Genomic DNA, 18,484 nt, shown 5'->3' with positions numbered 1-18,484 from the left:
GCCATCTTACAGAAAAAAACTTTTTGGCCAACTCAATATTAATGCCAACCTTGTTTAGCCAAGGCCCTGCTTTGACTCTTGGAACTCCCCAGTTTGGGGTTACATCTTCAAATAAGTGCAGGAGCAGCAAGGTAACAGTGATGTGTGCCAAGACTGGAGGGTGGGCTATAGAGCTGCTGAGAGTAGACCCTGCCTGAAAACATTGCCCTTCAGAAAATTTTGGAACACCATGCCAATAGAATAAAAAATGTTGCCCACAAAGATTGCAGGATGACATGAAGGTCCCTCATTACCACACATGAGGCTCCCAACCCTTACTCCTTGCCTTGGCTTCATATTTCAATGATACTGTGCTACCTGTCTGTGTTTTGAACACTAAGACCCAGTTCATAGGTGACTTCCCCCAGGAAGTCTTAGCAGGCCTCAAGATTAATTTAGTTGCCCTTCCCAGCCCCAGGGAAGTACACTGTGCATTCACTTCTCTGCTGTGGACTGGCCTCCTTCAGGCTTCATTCCTGGGCCTGTGCTTTTAGCTGCTGTACCAGCCCCTGAGCCAGCCTTGACATGAAAGAGGGTTTTTCAGCATTTCATGTGTGAGTCTTAAGTGTTTGTTTTAGAAATAGCTGTTATTGCATGCTTTGGACCTGGAGAAAACAATTGATGAGTTTTCAAAAATTATATGAGTAGTATATAGAAATGTACCTGTTATAAAAGATTGGAAGAATTAAGAAATAGTTAAGAGTAAAATGTGAAAGTCTTCATAGCTGCTTTCTTAACCATCACAGTTCAGTTTTTTTAGCAGTATGCAGTAGCGAATACTTATGTGTTTTTATATATACACACACAAAGATGCATATCTGTATGTGCATATGTACACATGTTTATGTGTATATGGAGGCAAACATTTTGGTTTCTTTATCTGGAGACTCAAACTCTAATACATATCTTGTTACTTCAAGAAGGTTCGGGGAGAAGTGAACTAGAAACCTGGTAAAATGCTAGATGGTTCTGGAACTATCTCTTTGTCACAGAGCTGCATGGTTCAGTGATTAGACTTTCTCTGTGTCTGTGCCATTTTCTGATGCCTTGGCATTGGAAAATTCTGTAGTGCAGAAATCACCTACCACTCTGCCTCAAATGCTACCTCTTATACCATGCCATCAGTAGCCATCCATACCTAGATCATCCCAGTAGACTGTTGGAACATCTACATTCACTCTTGCCTCTTTTGGTCTGTTCCCTTCACAATAGCCAGTGAGGTCATCCCTCTGCTCTGAGCCCTTCTCTGGCTTATCTATCATCTTACTTAGAATATGCCAGCATCTCTTTGAAGGTCTGACAATCTGATAGATCCATCCGCATCTCCCTAAATTTGCTGCACATTAGTATTACCTGGGGACCTTTTAAAAACCTGGTGCCCAGGTCACACTCCATGCTTATTAATTAAATCAGGATGCTTAGAGGTCCCCAAGGGACTCCAATATGCAGCAGAGTTTAGGAGCTGCCTTCTTACCATTTTGCCCTTCATTCCCTGTGGCACCTTGGTCCCTTGCTGGTCCCACCTCAGGGGTTTGTCCCCATACGCCCTCTTCCTAGAAGGGCTTCCCCCATAACTGCACAGTGTGGCCTTTCATACCAGGCCTCCACTGTTCAGTATATTGTCAGAGCTGCCCTCCTCAACCAGCCTGTCTAAAAATGGCTTTCCCTCTCAAGTTCCCACCTATTTGATATTTCTTACTGGCACTTCCTTTCACCTGATGAATTTTTGTTTTATTGATTGTTGGCTCCTTCCAGTGACAAGTCCAGGAGAGCAGAGACTTTGCCGTCTCCTTTCCTTGCTGAAACTTTAGTGCCTAGAGTAGTGCCCACACACAGTGGGCACTCAGTAAGTACTGCTATGCAGGTAAACTTGGATTTATATAAAGATTTGGCTTCCTTGAGCCTCACACCATTACTACCTCATGGCATCTCTCACTTCTTTTTCTTTCACTTGACTTTTTGACTAGGTAATAGATTCTGATTCAAAGGTTAGAAAGGCACTCTGTGCAAAGTCTCCCTGAGGCTCATAGTTACTGATGTTCATACCTTCTTACAGAATTTCTTTGTACATGAATTAACAGATGCAAATATAGGATCCTGTTTTCCTCTTTTCTGCACAGAGAAGAACAAAAACGCACACTATTTAGTTCCCATTGTGACCTCTATTGATGGCTTGTTTAGTTTCTGCCTTCTCTCATGTCTGCTTTAGTATCTTTTTTTGTTTAGGAGATTGGCTGACCCAGTGGACCTTTCCAAGGGAGTAAATCAGCCAACTTTGAGGCAGATGCTCAGCTGTGGCCCAGTCGGCTGGGGTGGGTACAGCATCAGATGTGGTTCCTGCCTCAGTGGCACTGTGGGCCAAGAGTTCCTACTAGGAGGCAAGCAAGGCAGACAACCTCCAGAAAACCTGTATGCTTTGTGCTAGAAATAAAAATATACAAATATTCCAGTCACAGTAAAGAAATCCAGGTTGTTTGAGGACAAGACACCCTTCTCTGAGTTTAAAAGAGGACTTGTGAACTAGATGCTTGCTGAGCTTGCTGAGCCAGGGCAGGAGATCTGAGTGAGTATGGGCACTGCTACCCAGCCTTGGTACACTATCTATTAGGGCAGATGCAGGCCCATTGTGTAGTCTTTTTTTTTTTTTTTTTTTTTAAGATTTTGTTTATTTTTAGAGAGAGGAGAAAGGAGGGAGAAAGATGGGAACATCAACGTGTGGTTGCCTCTCAGGCGCCCCCTACTAGGGGCCTGGCTGCAACCCAGGCATGTGTCCTGTGAACTGGGAATTCACAGGCTAGCACTCAGTCCACTGAGCCACACCAGCCAGGGCGTTATTTTATTTTTATTTTATTTTTAATAAAAAGTAGTAAATTCAGGTGTTGAAGGGAAACCACACACATTTTAAATGTTGGGAACATATAGGAATGTGTAACATGCACTCAGGCAAATGAAGCACTCCAACTGGCTGGTAATCTGTGGACTGTTCATTTGGACCCTCTGGTCTAAAGTACCTTTATGTTTCCTTTTGGATTGTTTATTTCAGATCTTATAAGGACACTCCCAAGAGTCAGAGCAGATATGTATGATGACATTCACAGTGACAACAGATACACTCTAGGAGGATCCGTAACTCACTCTCGAGATGCTGGGAGAGAAGGCCTTAGGAGTGATGTGTTTCCAGGACCTTCCTTCAGATCAAGCAACCCTTCTGTAAGTGAAGACAACTACTATCGCAAAGAATGTGGCCGGGATCTGGAATTTTCTCACCCTGACTCCCGAGACCAGGTCTTTGGCCACCGGAAATTGGGATATTTCCGTTCTCCGGACTGGAAATTTACACTCCGTGGCTCTTGGGAACAAGACTTTGGCCACCCAGTTTCTCAAGAATCATCTTGGTCACAGGAATATAATTTCGGTCCTTCTGCACTACTGGGGGACTTTGGGTCCTCCCGGCTGATTGAGAAAGAGTGTTTGGAGAAGGAGAGTCGGGATTTCGACGTGGACCATCCAGGAGAGGCAGACTCTGTGCTCAGGGGCAGCAGCCAAGTCCAGGGCAGAGGCCGAGGCCTAAACATCGTTGATCAGGAGGGTGCCCTCCTAGGAAAGGGGGAGTCTCAGGGCCTGCTCACACCTAAAGGGGGGCTTGGGAAACTTGTCACACTGAGAAATGTGAGCACAAAAAAAATACCCACTGTAAATCGTATTACTCCCAAAACTCAGGGCACTAACCAAATCCAGAAAACCACCCCAAGTTCTGATGTGACCCTAGGGACAAACCCAGGAACAGAAGATATCCAATTTCCCACTCAGAAGATCCCCCTGGGGCTCAATCTGAAGGACGTTCGGCTCCCAAGAAGAAAGATGAGCTTTGACCTTATAGATAAGTCCGATGTTTTTTCAAGATTTGGGATAGAAATAATCAAATGGGCAGGATTCCACACCATAAAAGATGATGTTAAATTTTCCCAGCTTTTCCAAACTCTCTTTGAACTTGAAACTGAAACCTGTGCTAAAATGCTTGCCTCATTTAAATGCTCCTTAAAACCAGAGCACAGAGATTTTTGCTTTTTTACTATCAAATTTTTAAAGCACTCTGCTTTGAAAACACCCAGAGTTGATAATGAGTTTTTAAACATGCTTTTAGACAAAGGTGCTGTGAAGACGAAAAATTGCTTTTTTGAAATCATAAAGCCCTTTGACAAGTACATAATGAGGCTTCAAGATCGGCTTCTAAAGAGTGTCACACCCCTGCTCATGGCCTGCAATGCCTACGAGCTGAGTATCAAAATGAAGACCCTCAGTAACCCACTGGACTTGGCTGTTGCCCTGGAGACCACCAATTCTCTCTGCCGGAAGTCTTTGGCCCTTTTGGGCCAGACATTCTCCTTGGCCTCTTCTTTCCGGCAAGAGAAAATCTTAGAAGCCGTTGGTCTCCAAGATATAGCTCCCTCTCCTGCCGCATTTCCAAACTTTGAGGACTCAACTCTGTTTGGGAGGGAGTACATAGATCACCTGAAGGCCTGGCTTATCAGCAGTGGGTGTCCACTCCAAGTCAAGAAAGCTGAAACTGAGCCAACTCAAGACGAGAAAACCATTTCTCCTACCCAACCTGAAATTCAGGCCAAGGTTCTAAGTGGTCTGAGTGATGGTAAGGAAAGCAGCAAAAGTTTCTATTTGTCGTGATTTGTTTCTCTTTCTTGTTTTTTTTTTTTTTTTTTTTTGGTAATATCTCTTATTCTCTTTGAGGTTTTCACAAGAAGTTCTTTAGCCAAAGGGAGACAAATCAGAATTTTTATCAGAAAACTCTCATTGGCCAGTATACATGTCTGCCATTCATTCCATAAGCATGTATGAGGAGTCTTCCATTTACCACAGAAGGCCTTAGACACTCCTTTGGAAATCTGATGAAAGTTGCAGCCCTTACCATGAAAAATGCACATATATTTTTCATAATTTTGCCTGTGTGTTTGGAGGGTTTGTACCATCCTGCAGCCAAGGTTAAGAAACCCTGTGCCAGCAAGGCCCCACCTCGGGTGTTCCTAGAAGGAAAAGTAAATGCTGGGCACTGTCTCTGAGGAGACTCCAGGCTCCTGAGAGAAAGAAGTAACAAAAACTAGCCACTTCTGTGCTGGGATCAAGAGGGACGTAGGAGAGGTCCCAACCTAACCCAGCCTGGAGAGTTTGGGAGGCAAAAGGGGGCCATTTTTGAGCTGTATTGAGAGTTGGACAGGGATCAGCCAGGTCAGTCCAGGTAACAGAGGCACCTGCTCATTTTTCTAAACTGCTAAATGTTGACAGATCACTTAGGTACACCTAGTAACGCGTAGTTACAGTTAGCTTACAGGGGAGGGGGCAGGCCAATAAGGAAGCCATAAAAATGAACAGGCTGATTGGTGTTCCTTATCTCTCTGCCTTAGTACCCAGGATGACAGCTCTCAGCCCAGATATCCCAGGGCTCATGTGCATAGGTCATGGCCGTATCGTCTTTCCTCCTGACATGGTTTTCTGCTTCCATTGTCCCAACCCAGTGGGGAAGTCTAATTTGTTCCTGAGTCTCTTCATTCCTCTAACACCCTCGTGGAGCCCCAACTGCACAAGCACTGGTAGGCCCCATCACAACTGGGCAGCCACACCTACTCGCAGAGAGGGAAGTAGTCTCTGGGCCAAAGAGGCCCCTTCCTTTGCATACCCCCCAGAGTGGTGAAGCACAAAGTCAGTGTAACAATGATACTGAAGGAAATATCACTCATAACCTAAAGTTGCCTACCACTGTCCCCTTGTGGTGATGCTAGGCAAGCGGGCCTGCCAATGCAGTGCTGCTGTAACTGAAAACACTACCACGTACTCTTCGACAGGATTGTTCAAGTCCCTTCCTGCATTTCTGTAGCACTCGTTGCATCATGATATTGAGCTAACATAAAATATCTCACTTTCCCCTTGATGTTTGGCTCACACTGCCTGTAGGCTTCTGAGTTTGTGCAGAGCTAGTTTCCCTTGTAATTGTTATCTACAAGCCTTGGCTATCTGGACAGCAAGTGGACAGCACCGGCTCTGCCCTACCATTTTTTTTCCCTTTCTTCTTTTAAAATGTTTATTGATTTTAGAGAGAGAGAAACATCGATTTGTTGTTCCACTTATTGATGCATTCATTTGTTGCTGCTTGTATATTCCCTGACTTAGAATCAAACCTGCAGTCTTAGTACTGGAACAGTGCTCTAACCAACTGAGCTACCTGGCCAGGACTCCACTATTGTTTTCATTATAGAGTATTAGGAATGCTGAGACGACGTCTTTTGTTGAATTTGATTATTACTTCTTTTTTTTTTAATCCTTTAAAAGGACATATTCTCAGCAGAAGGATTGCTGGGACCACTTTCTGCCCTTTGCTGTGGTCGTCTTCTCTAGAGATGGTTGTGTTGATCCACAAATTACATTTGTCTCTGAAAACTGCTGATTTTAGACCTCTTATTTTTCTGTAAAATTGGCAGTTCTGTAAAATGAGAGCCAATAACAAAAAGAAAAGAAAGCAATTTCAAGAGGAAAATACTTGCAATAACATGAGAGTTGAAAGATTGACTTAGTCTTGTGTAGAGTTCTCACTGATATTTAAAATAAACTCAAAGTTACAACTCAGACATAGGCAAGAACAGGGCAGTACAGTTACTACTACACAGAACAAACTATAAAACCTCTCCATTTCAAGGGTGTTTTTTATTGAATGAGCAATAGACCCTTCTGTGCTATTAAAACTAACACATATCAGAAAACTCAGCAGTCATTATATAGGGACACACATGTTCTGTGTTGTGGCATTGTAAGTTACAACTATATTGGAGAAAAGTCACACTTTAAAAAATGTCTTCATACATTCAAAAGATATTTTATGTGGACACCTACCTTGGGACTATTGACTTTTTTAAATGGGAAATTTTTCTTTGTAAATTTGTGTATGTATGTTTTCTGTTTACAGAATACATAGATGTTTATATTTTATGGATAAAGCATAAGGAAAGTAAAATCCTGATAAATCTATCACTCATAGATAACATCTGTTAACCTTTTAGTATATTTCCTTCTTTTTTTCCCAATGTTACCATATTTATGTATCTTTTCTTCCCTCCTTCCTACTGGGAATCACACCTAGATAAATGTTTTACATATTTTATACCTAAATACATTTTATATTTATTATATCTATATGTTTTCCCCTTAATATTGTGAACATCCAAGTTAAGGAATATGCAAAAAGTGGTATCGAGTTGCTGCATACTGTTTCCTTCTGTAGAATGCATACATACATTGGTCTGTACTGTCGTTGTAAGCCTATGACTCTTTCTGTCCTGGCGATTATGCTGTTATAGCTTTCGTGAGGATATTTTATATATTGATTTCTAGAATAACACTCCACTTTTCTCTTTTCAATGCTGGTCTCAAGGAGGATTTCAGTTGCTGGTACTTGCTTAGGCTCCATCCTAAGCCTGTGACTCTCTCCTGGTCTTCCCAGGCCCCATGTGGTCCAGTATGTTTCTCAGAAAAGCCCTTTTGTATGTTTTAGCCATCCCCCAGCGAGCAGATCATAAGGTGGTGGACACCATCGACCAGCTGGTCACTCGTGTCATTGGAGGCACCCTGTCTCCTAAAGAAAGAGCTCTTCTCAAGGAGGACCCTGCTTACTGGTAGGTCTTTAAATATCAGCCCTCTGAATTCCTCCCATAGAGCACATAGCAACATTTATGTTGCTCTGATGGTGTCCAAGGCAGAGGGTCAGGTATTTATTTTGAGCAGTGGTGTTGACCTGCGGGAAGAGCATGAGGATGAGTCAGGTGCACCTGAGTTCAAGCACCAGCCCTGCAGCTGACCTGACCTGTGGCCTTCTCTTCTCTGGCCTTGGAAGTCTGCATCTCTGCTGTGCTGGTTTAAGGATGAACTGAGATATGCATTCAAAGAGTATGTATAAGATGAGGGATATGCCACAACAGTTCTGTGTGATTTATTGCTACTATTTGTTAAACTGTCTTCCTTTTGCCTTATTACCTCTTCACATGAATAGAACTTTTTAAAATTAAAGATTTCATCATAAATACTGTACTTATTAAAGTGATACAGTTGAAAGATTATCAAGCATCCACCATTTTGAAGGGTGTCACCTTCTGAAAATGGAGTCCAGGAACAACATCTGTCATGTGCTGGTAGCAGAATGCTTCCATGACTCCAGAGTAACTGGTTTGTGTAGCTAAGCACCCAGGAGCTATGAGGTCCTTTGTGGCTGCCGATGACCAAAACGGAGGAGAATTCCACCAGTGCTTAAAGCTCCTGATTACCCTGCAGTCACTCTGGGCAAAATGGGTGACCAGCTCTGGGTCTTCAGTGGAACCAGGTGGAGCCTCAGACAGTGGAGAAGCCATCATGCAGAAAGGGTTTACCAGTGTATTTGCAGCAGTGATTTGGTCGTGCTGGTGTTTTAGTAATGTCCCACTGTGCCTGTCTTATATAGGTTTTTGTCTGATGACAGTAGTCTGGAGTATAAATATTACAAGCTGAAACTGGCAGAAGCACAGCGGATAAGCCAAACCTCACCAGGAGTGGGTCAGAAACCAGTGGCGGCGGAGTGTGCAGTCCGGGCTATGCTGTATGCCCGGGCAGTCCAGAGCCTCAAGAAGAGGCTCCTTCCAGGGCGGCGGCGGGGGCTGCTCCGAGCTCAAGGGCTCCAGGGGTGGAAGGTGAGAAGAGCAACCACCGGGACCCAGACCCTCCTCTCCTCGGGCACCAGGCTGAAACACCACACCCGGCAAGCTCCAGGCTCCTTGCACGGAAAGTTGCCCCAGCCAGATGAAAATGATGCTGCCAAGGATTGCCTGCCAGACCCACCCAGACCCTCTCCTCAGGACATCAGCTCAGAAGCTGCAGGCCCATCTCCCAAGCCAGCAGAAGTGGACATATCCGAAGGCCCTCAGAGCTCCTCTCCCTCCCTGTCTGCTGATGGTGGGTACTCATTCCTGTCTCCCTCCTCTGGGCCCTAGCCCTGAATTTTTAATTTCCAGGGGTCTCTGCAGAGGTTGGGTCACCTCAGTGGTCTGGACAGTGGGTAGTAACAACAGGGAACTGGTGAGGATGGGTGCACGAGGGGGCACTTTCTCTCTTGCTTCCTCGAGGGGGCAGCCAGAGAGTTCTTTGGTGCCCTTCCTCCTCTCCTAAAGGTGAAGCTAGCCTGGGTTGCTGCCCAATGACTGTGCCTCCCTGCAAGATCCTACGGTTGACCATCAGGTCACGCCTTATACCTGTGCCTGGGGCTTTGCGTTCCTTGGTCCATTTCTCTCTGTTCTTTCTTCCTTTACATTCCATAGGACTGCCCTTTTCTCATTCTGTGTCCTCTCCCCAGGTCTCTGTGATCCCTCCTCAGGGTTAGGTGACCTGAAGTTGCTTCTGAAGTTACCAGCTTAGCCCCTTCTGTGTCTCTTAGCCATTACCTTCTCCTCTGCAACAGGCCTGCCCCCTGACCAGTGCTTCCCACTCAGCACTAGGTGGGAATGTAAAGGAGGAAAAAATCTACCCAACTGCTGCGTTCTCTAGCTATTGCTACAGAACATGCAGCTGCAAACTGTAGCTTCACATAGGAGCTAAGCTTGGCTGGGCCTACACAAGTGTTTGTAGGCAATGGCTGGTTGTCTGAGGCTGTTTGAGGTTATCTGGGTGACTGGGCCATGTGCCTGTCACCTCCCAGCAGCCAGCCAGGTTTTACTCACCTGAGATTGGTGTCAGACCTCTAGTGCTTAAGGCCTCTGAGTCCCAGGCTTGGCACTTCTGCCACATCTGTTGGCTAGCAGGAATCTTGGGCCCAGTCCCAGTTTATGGGAGAGGAGAGTCCACCTCTGCTGGACAGAACTGCAGAGTCACATAGCAAAGGTCGAATATGCAGAAGGGGACATGGGGGGCTGTCTTTGTAATCAGTCTCCACAGCCCCATGATGTCCACACAGCAAGTGACACCTTAGAACTGATGCATGACAATTCCTTTGTTTTGTAGTTGACACAAAGACCATGGAGACTGCAGAGAAACTGGCCAAATTTGTTGCACAGGTGGGACCAGAGATTGAACAATTCAGCATAGAAAACAGCACTGACAACCCAGATCTGTGGTATGTATGCATCACACCCTTCAGGTTTGAGTGTGTTCACCCACAAGTGTCCAGAGAGCCCAAAGGGTGGTCTGGCAGATGCTCTCCCTTGCCAGGTGTCATGCCAGGATGAGTAGACTTCACTTCTGCTGAGCTCAGGGCCATGAGGGAGGAGCGTCTGTTCTAGGATATTAAGGGGGTGAGAGGGAACCTGCCTAGTCTGGAGGATCGGGAAAAGCTCTCCACAGGGACATTTAAGATGGATCCAAAGGCCAAGTAGGATTTCTCTAGGGGAGGGGAGATAGTTCCCTGGGCAGAAAGACAGTGTCCCCAGGACCTGAGCAAAGGCAGAACAATGGTGGGAGAAGAGAGGGTGCATCTTCATCCAAGAGCCTGAGGAAGAAGAGGGCACTGTCCAGTGGTCACACTGGCTGCTGTGGGCTGATGAGAATTTGCTGCTCGTGGAGTGATAATGGTTGTCCCTGGTCTATATGTAGGAAACAGACACTTCCATGCAGTGACAGCTTGGCACCCTTGGGCTGGGAGGGACATCATTACTCTCCCTGTTCCTCAGACTCAATACCACACAGTCTGGAAGTAGCTCTGCCTCTGGAGTACATGTTCTCCTTCAGAGTTCCCAGTACTGAGCTGTAACTCTTTTGGGCTCCCCTCAGCTAGTGGGGAGTATGTGGGAAGCAGGTGGGTTTGCATGCTGTATACATTGTATCCTACAATCTGCTGGGGCTCTGGAATGTTGCCCTGCTCCCATCCTGCTGCAGAGTTGTGCTGTAGTCTAATAAAGAATGCAGTTAAGACTTCTGGTCAAGATGGAGGCATAGGTAGATAAGCTTCGCCTCCTTTCACAACCATAAGAATGATCACAACTAACCTCAAAACAAAAAACACCCAGAACTGCCAGAAAATAGAACTGTGCAGAAGTCTGACAACCAAGGATTTAAAGAAGCCATATTCATCCAGATAGGTAGGAGGGGTGGAGACGGAGAGCCAGAGCAGAGAGGACGTGGTGTGGTGGTCGTGAGGCGGTGGTGGCGACTGGCAGAACAGGCAGTCCCACATTCATGTGTGGTGAATAAAAATCGGGAGGGATACCTGGGGAGTGAGCAATCACAGCCTCACGCCAGACCACACAGCCCACGGTTCCAGCGCTGGGAAAATGAAGCCTTATAACTTCTGGCTATAAAAATTGGAGGGTGGCGGGGAGAGAAACTGCCAGTCTTTTCAGGAGAGTCTGCTTAAGGAGCCCACACAGTTCTAGAGCATACCCAAACCCACCCACCCTGGGAACTACCACCAGGACAACAGCTAGAGGGGTGTGAGTTGCATACGGGAAGTAGATGAAGTGACTGGAAACAGTGAATGCTGAGCAAGCCTCCAGCAGCCCAGTAGAGCATTGTCCCCTCTCTGACCCCTCCCCCACCCACAGCCACAAAGCAGCAGAGCAGGTTGCCCCACACTGGCAGTTATCTTAAGACTACCCTGTACAATGCAACAGGTGTGCCACCAAGACAGGGAGTCAAAGCAGCTCTACCTAATACACTGAAACAAACACAGGGAGGCTTCCAAATTGAGGAGACAAAGAAATGTGGCACAAATGAAAGAACAGAACAAATCCCCGGAAAAAGAACTAAATGAAACAGATAGCCAACCTATCAGATGCAGAGTTCAAAACACTGGTGATAAGGATGCTCAGAGAACTCATTAAGTATGGCAAAAGCATAAGGGAAGAAATGAAAGCTACACTAAGTGAAATAAAGAAAAATCCACAGGGAACCAACATTGAAGGGAAGGAAGCCAGGGTTCAAATCAACAATTTGGAACATAACGAAGAAATAAACAATCAACTGGAACAAAACAAAGAACCAAGAATTACAAAAGAGAAAACGCGGATTCTGGGACATCTCCAAAAGTGCCAACATCCAAATCATAGGAATGCCAGAAGGAGAAGAAGAGTAAGAAATTGAAAACTTATCTGAAAAAATAATGAAAGAAAACTTCCCTAATTTGGTGAAGGAAATAGACATACAAGTCCAGGAAGCACAGAGAGTCCCAAACAAGTTGAACCCAAAGAGGACCACACCAAGATACATCATAATTAAAATGCCAAAGGTTAAATATAAAGAGAGAATCTTAAAAGCAGCAAGAGAAAAGCAGAGAGTTACCTACAAAGGAGTTCCCATAAGACTTACCAGCTGATTTCTCAAAAGAAACTTTGCAGGCAAGAAGGGACTGGCAAGAAGTGTTCAAAGTCATGAAAGACAAGGGCCTACAGCCAAGATTACTCTATCCAGCAAAGCTATCATTTACAATGGAAAGGCAGATAAAGTGTTCCCCAAAGTAAAGCTAAAGAAGTTCGTCACCAAGCCCTTATTATATGAAATGTTAAAGGGACTTATTTAAGAAAAAGAAAATCAAAACTATGAACATTAAGATGACAACAAACTCACAACTATCAACAACTGAATCTGAAAAAAACAAACTAAGCAAACAACTGGAACAGGAACAGAATCATAGATACGGAGCTCATCCGGAGGGTTATTAGAGAGGGGAAGGAGAATGGGAGAAAAGGTACAGGGATTAAGAAGCATAATTGATAGGTGTAAAATAGGGGGACACTAAGAACAGTTTAGGAAATGGAGAAACTGAAGAATTTATATGCACAACCCATGGACATGAACTAAGGAGAGGGATTGCTAGAGGGAAGGAGGGTACCAGGCAGAGGGATGGAAAGGGGAAAATTGGGGCAACTGTAATAGCATAAGCAATAAAATATTGTTAAAAAAAAAAAAGTGCAGTTAAAAACTTCACATTTCCTAGTGCATTTCTGGGACCCAGTGGTGGCCAAGCATGCTCTTCTAGCTTGTTTGAGACGTTGACTGGGCACTGCGCTGGGGCTACCTTCAGCTTCTTGGGAGACCTAGACCAGCTGCCTAGGGCACTGATGGTTTTGCAAATGCTCTGCCTGATCCTGCCTTTTACAGGCTTTGCCATCTCAGGGACTGCCACCTGCAGGCTTCAGAGTGGAGCTTCCTGTAGCATGTGGGATCTTGCCCTTGCAGAGCCAAGCAAAGGGGACAGTTCAGTACAGGGGAAAGTTTGTAAGAAAATTTTGCATCATCCTGGGCACTTGGTGCAGCCAGGGCTTGGGGTTATTCCTCACCCTTTGTGCAGGCCTTTCTCTCTCTCTCTTTTTTTTTCTTTCTTTCTTTCTTTCTTTCTTTCTTTCTTTCTTTCTTTCTTTCTTTCTTTCTTTCTTTCTCTTTCTTTATTTCTCTTTCTTTATTTCTCTTTCTTTCTTTCTTTTTTCTTTTTTTCTTTTGGATAGGGGAAGAGAGGGAGAGAAACATCAACTGTTTGCCTCCTGCACTCCCCCAAACAAGTGACCTGGCCTGCAACTTAGGCACATGTCTTGACAGGGAATCAAACCAGCAACCTTTCAGTCCATGGGGCGATGCCCAAACCACAGAGCCACACCAGTCTAGATTGGGCAGCCTTTTGTGAGCAGTGTTCCTTAAAACATGCTGTTCCTTCCTTACCCACAGTGAGAATCCTGGATCCTACAGCAATATCAGGTGGGGAGATGTAGTCTGTCCCCCAATGCTCATAAAATAATTTGAGACTCACTACACTGGGTAGCACGCCTATTGGGTAAAAGCCAAAATGCCTGTGTGTTTCTTTTTCCTTGAATTATACCTCTGATGTGCTCAGTAGTCACTAGAGTTGATCCATTTCATCTTTGTGGCTATGTCATCAACTTGACATGCAGTCAGTTTCATTTGTTTCTGTGGATATTCAATTTTAGGACCTTTTTTTAATATCCTTCTTACTTCACTTTTAAAATAAGTATAGCAGCCCTGGCCAGGTAACTTAGTTGGTTAGAGTATCATCCCTATATGCCAAGGTTATGGGTTCAGTTCCTGGTCAGGACACATAGAATTAACTAACGAATGCATAAATAAGTGAAACAACAAATCCTTGTTTCTCTCTCTCCAAAAATCAACAAATTTAAAAAAAAAGTACAATCCTGACTGGTGTGGCTTAGTTGTTTGGGCATTGTCCTGCAAGGTGAATGGTCACTGGTTTGATTCCAAGTCAGTTCAGGGTACATGCCTGGGCTGTGGGCTCAGTCCCTGGTTGGGGCACGTGCGAGAGGCAACTAACTGATCAGTGTTTCTCTCCCTCTCCCTCCCTTCCCCTCTCTCTATAAACAAACAAATACAGCATTTTCATGGTTGTAAAGTAAAAATTATAAAAGGTAAGCTGAGAGAAGTGGGAGTACTGTATTTTACTCACCTGTCGACAGCATTTAAGGTGTTTTCATTTTGATGATATTACAGATGACTCTGCTGTGAGCATTATTCATGTGTAAGGACCTCTGTGGACACCTGCTTTTATTTCTCAGATAAATACTGAGGAGGGGAAAGACAGGCTGCCATGGTGTATCCACATTTAACTTGTGGAAACTGCCAAACTTTCTTTCCAAGTGATTGCATCATTTTGCCTTTTCAGCAGCCTGGATGAGAGTTTGGTTTCTCCCCTTCCTTTCCAGAACTTGTCCAACTTTTTAATGTCCCACTTCTAGGTAGGAGAGGGGGTGTCCTACTGTGGTTCTCATTTCTCTGAGGACTGATGGTGCTGAGCATCTTCCATCGTGCTTACGTGCTTTCCGTATTTCTTTAGTGAAGCATCTCTTCATATCTTTGGCCCCTTTTTTTTTTGATTGGGTTGTTCACTTTGTAATAAATACTGAGACTGAGATTCATTCTTCTTCTTCTTTTTTTTTAATCCTTACCTGAGGATAGGTTTATTGGTTTTAGAGAGAGAGGAAGGAAAGCGGGGGGGGGAGAGAGAAAGACATGGATGTGAGAGAGAGACATCGATCGGTTGCCTCCCTTATGCTCCCCCTACCAGGTGTTGAATCTACAACATTTTGGTGCACAGGACAATGGGTCCAACCAACTGAACGCCTTGTCAGGGCATATGGCTTGGTTTTTATATTTAGATTCCCAATTTGTGTGGAGTTATTTGGGAACAAGGGGTGCAGTATGGATCCAGCTTAAATATTTTTCTTAAAATTGTCCCATTGTCCCAATACCACTTGTTGAGAAGATTGTCCTTTTTGGAGTGGTGTGAGGGGCCCCCTTCATCAGATGCTGTATTTCTGATTTTTCTTTTGGTCTGTCTATCCATCTATGTATGAACAATACCACGCTTTTCTTTTTTTTTCAATTACAGTTGACATTCAATATTATTTTATTAGTTTCAGGTATACAACATAATGGTTAGACATTTCTATAATTTACAAAGTGATCTCCCAATAAATCTGGTACCTACCTGGCACCATACATAGTTATTACAATATTATTGACTATATTTTCTATTGTGTACTTTACATCCCTGTGACTATATTTTCTACTGTGTACTTTACATCCCTTTGCAACTACCTATGTGTACTTTTTTTTTTCTTTTAAGATTTTTTTACTTTTTGAGAGAAGGGAAGGGAGGGAGAAAGAAACATTGATGTGAGAGAAAAACATCAATCAGCTTCCTCTCGTACACATGCTGACTGGGGACTGAACCCACAACCTGGGCATATGCCCTCATTGGGAATCAAACCAGTGACCTTTTTGGTTTGTAGGATGATGCCCAACCAACTGAGCCACACTGGTCAAGGCCCAATTTGTACTTCTTAATTGCACTGCACTGTTTTAACTATAGAGGTGTCACACACATTGTAATATCTAGTGGAGCTTGTTCAGAGTTCTCCCAGATGTTTTCTGTATGAACTGTCAGAATCACCTTGTCTAGATGCAGAAACAAATGATACTTTTATTGGGATACTTTTCAACATTAATACATTAACTAGGTAAGAACTAAGTTCTTTATGAGGTCAAGTTGTCCTGCCCAAGAAAAGGGCTCTCTTTCCTTTGGTCCAAGTATATTTTGTATCTTGGAGCATGTTTTGGTTTTTCACACCTCCCAAACCCCACTAGCTCTGACTATGGTTGTAGGTGATCCTCAGACTTGGAGGCTAAGAGGCTTTATTGCCACCATGTTTATGCAGCTTCTCTGCAGGATGTGAGGCAGGAGGTTCAGTGGATGACAGACTTCCTCCATCTTGTGCCTGGAAGTATGAAAGGGACCAGAGTCACAGTGACCACTCAAAGGTCCAGAGGACCAGTGACGTCACTAGAAAGGGGTGAGTGAAGCCAGGTTGGATGTCTGGGCTGAGTGTTGAAGCTCATTCCAGCATATTGCCTAGTTGTCCCTGCATACCTTGTTTCTCTACTTCTCTTTCCCAAAAAGCAATTAGGCCTCACATCCTGGCTTCTCAAATTTTATATCATTGCAAAACTGCACCATCACCCATGGCTGGTAGAAAGAGGTCAGGTTATTCCCTGTGTTCCACCCTCAGCTTCATCAGGCTCATTCAGACAGTTTGAGCAAATAAGAATGTTCAGAACTGACTAGGACTTCCAACCAAGATGGAGGCATAGGTAGATAGGCTTTGCTTCCCTGCACAACCAAAAGAAGAATGACAACAAATTTAAAAATAAAAAACCATCAGAACTGGCAGAAAATCAAAACTATGGAAGTCCGACAACCAAGGAGTTAAAAAACATTCATCCAGACTGGTAGGAGGGGCAGAGACAGGCAGCCAGAGCAGAGAGCACACACAGCAACGCTACAGACTGACTGGGCAGGCAGGCAGGCAGGTGAGGTGGCAGCTGGTGGGCAGTCCCACACTCACGTGCCAATAAGTAGGGACGAACAACTGGGGAGCGAGACAGACTGCACAACCCAGGTTTCCAGCACAGGAAACTAAAGCCTCAAAACCTCTGGCTGTAAAAATCTGTGGGGGCTGAGGTAGTGGGAGATACTCCCAGCCTCACAGGAAAGTGTTGGAGAGACCCACTGGATCCTAGAGTGTACAGAAGCCCACCCACCCAGGAATCGGCACCAGAAGGGCCCAATTTGCTTGTGAGTAGCAAGGGAAGCGACTGAAAGTCAGGAGGGAGCCAGGCAAGCATCATAGTTCCCTCTCGCACCTCTCCCGTACATATAGTGCCACAAACCAACAAAGTGGATTGCCCTGCCCTGGGGAATACCTAAGGCTCTGACCCTTACAATGTAACAGGTGCACCAAGACAAAGAAATATGACCCAAAGGAACGAACATATCAAAACTCCATAAAAAGAACTAATTGATGAGGAGATAGCTAACATATCAGGTGCAGACTTCAAAATACTGGTAATCAGTATGCTCACAGAAATGATGGAGTACGGCCTCAAAAATAAAGGAAGAAGTGAAGGCTATGCAAAGTGAAATAAAAATACACAGAGAATCATCAATGAAGGGAAAGAAACCAGGACTCAAATCAACGATCTGGAACAAAAGGAAGAAATAAACATTGAACCAGAACAGAATGAAGAAACAAGAATTCAAAAAACTGAGGAGAGGCTTAGGAACCTCTGGGACAACTTTAAACATTCCAACATCCGAATCATAGGGGTGCCAGAAGGAGAAGAGGAAGAGCAAGAAATTGAAAACTTATCTGAAAAAATAATGAAGGAGAACTTCCCCAATCTGGCCAAGGAAAGAGACTTCCAGGGAGTCCCAAAGAAATTGGACCCAAGGAAGAACACACCAAGACACATCATAATTAAATTACCCAAGTTTAAAGATAAGGAGAGAATATTAAAAACAGCAAGAGAAAAGGAGAGAGTTACCTACAAAGGAGTTCCCATAAGACTATCATCTGATTTCTCAAAAGAAACCTTACAGGCAAGAAGGGGCTGGAAAGAAGTATTCAAAGTCATGAAAGGCAAGGACCTACATACAAGATTACTCTATCCAGCAGAGCTATAATTTAGAACGGAAGGGCAGATAAAGTGCTTCCAAGATAAAGTGAAGTCAAAGGAGTTCATCATCACCAGGCCCATATTATATGAAATGTGAAAGGGACTTATTTAAGAAAAGGAAGATAAAAACTATGAACAGTAAAATGACAAACTCACAGCTATCAACAACTGAACCTAAAAAACAAAAACTAAGCAAACAACTAGAACAGGAACAGAATCACAGAAATGGAGATCACAGGGAAGGTGAGGGAAGAGAATGGGAGAAAAGGTATAGAGAATAAAAAGCATAAATGGTAGGTATAAAATAGATGGGGGGAGATTAAGAATAGTATAGGAAATGGAGAAGCCAAAGAACTTAAATGTACAACCCACAGACATGAACTAAGAGGGTGTGAAATGCTGGAGGGAGGGAGAGTGCAGGGTGGAGGGGGATAAAGGGGAGGAAAAATAG

At 44.3% G+C, this 18,484-nt stretch overlaps 1 protein-coding gene across 3 annotated transcripts in view; it reads left to right on the top strand.

Annotated features, from left to right (window-relative positions):
* Nucleotides 1–18,484, top strand: part of SUGP2 (SURP and G-patch domain containing 2) — a 30,417-nt gene that overhangs the window by 3,122 nt on the left and 8,811 nt on the right. For all 3 annotated transcript variants that reach the window (XM_054578916.1, XM_054578914.1, XM_054578915.1), the window contains exons 3-6: nucleotides 3,083–4,687; nucleotides 7,595–7,715; nucleotides 8,534–9,021; nucleotides 10,063–10,174. In XM_054578916.1, the coding sequence (XP_054434891.1) occupies nucleotides 3,083–4,687; nucleotides 7,595–7,715; nucleotides 8,534–9,021; nucleotides 10,063–10,174 (2,326 nt within the window). The remainder of the gene's footprint in view (nucleotides 1–3,082; nucleotides 4,688–7,594; nucleotides 7,716–8,533; nucleotides 9,022–10,062; nucleotides 10,175–18,484) is intronic.

Source organism: Pteronotus mesoamericanus, unplaced genomic scaffold (assembly GCF_021234165.1).
Source record: "Pteronotus mesoamericanus isolate MK-2021 breed Mesoamerican mustached bat unplaced genomic scaffold, CSHL_Meso_final contig_502, whole genome shotgun sequence".
In the NCBI taxonomy this organism is placed as follows: Eukaryota; Metazoa; Chordata; class Mammalia; order Chiroptera; family Mormoopidae; genus Pteronotus; species Pteronotus mesoamericanus.
This window is presented reverse-complemented; position numbering and strand designations above follow the sequence as displayed.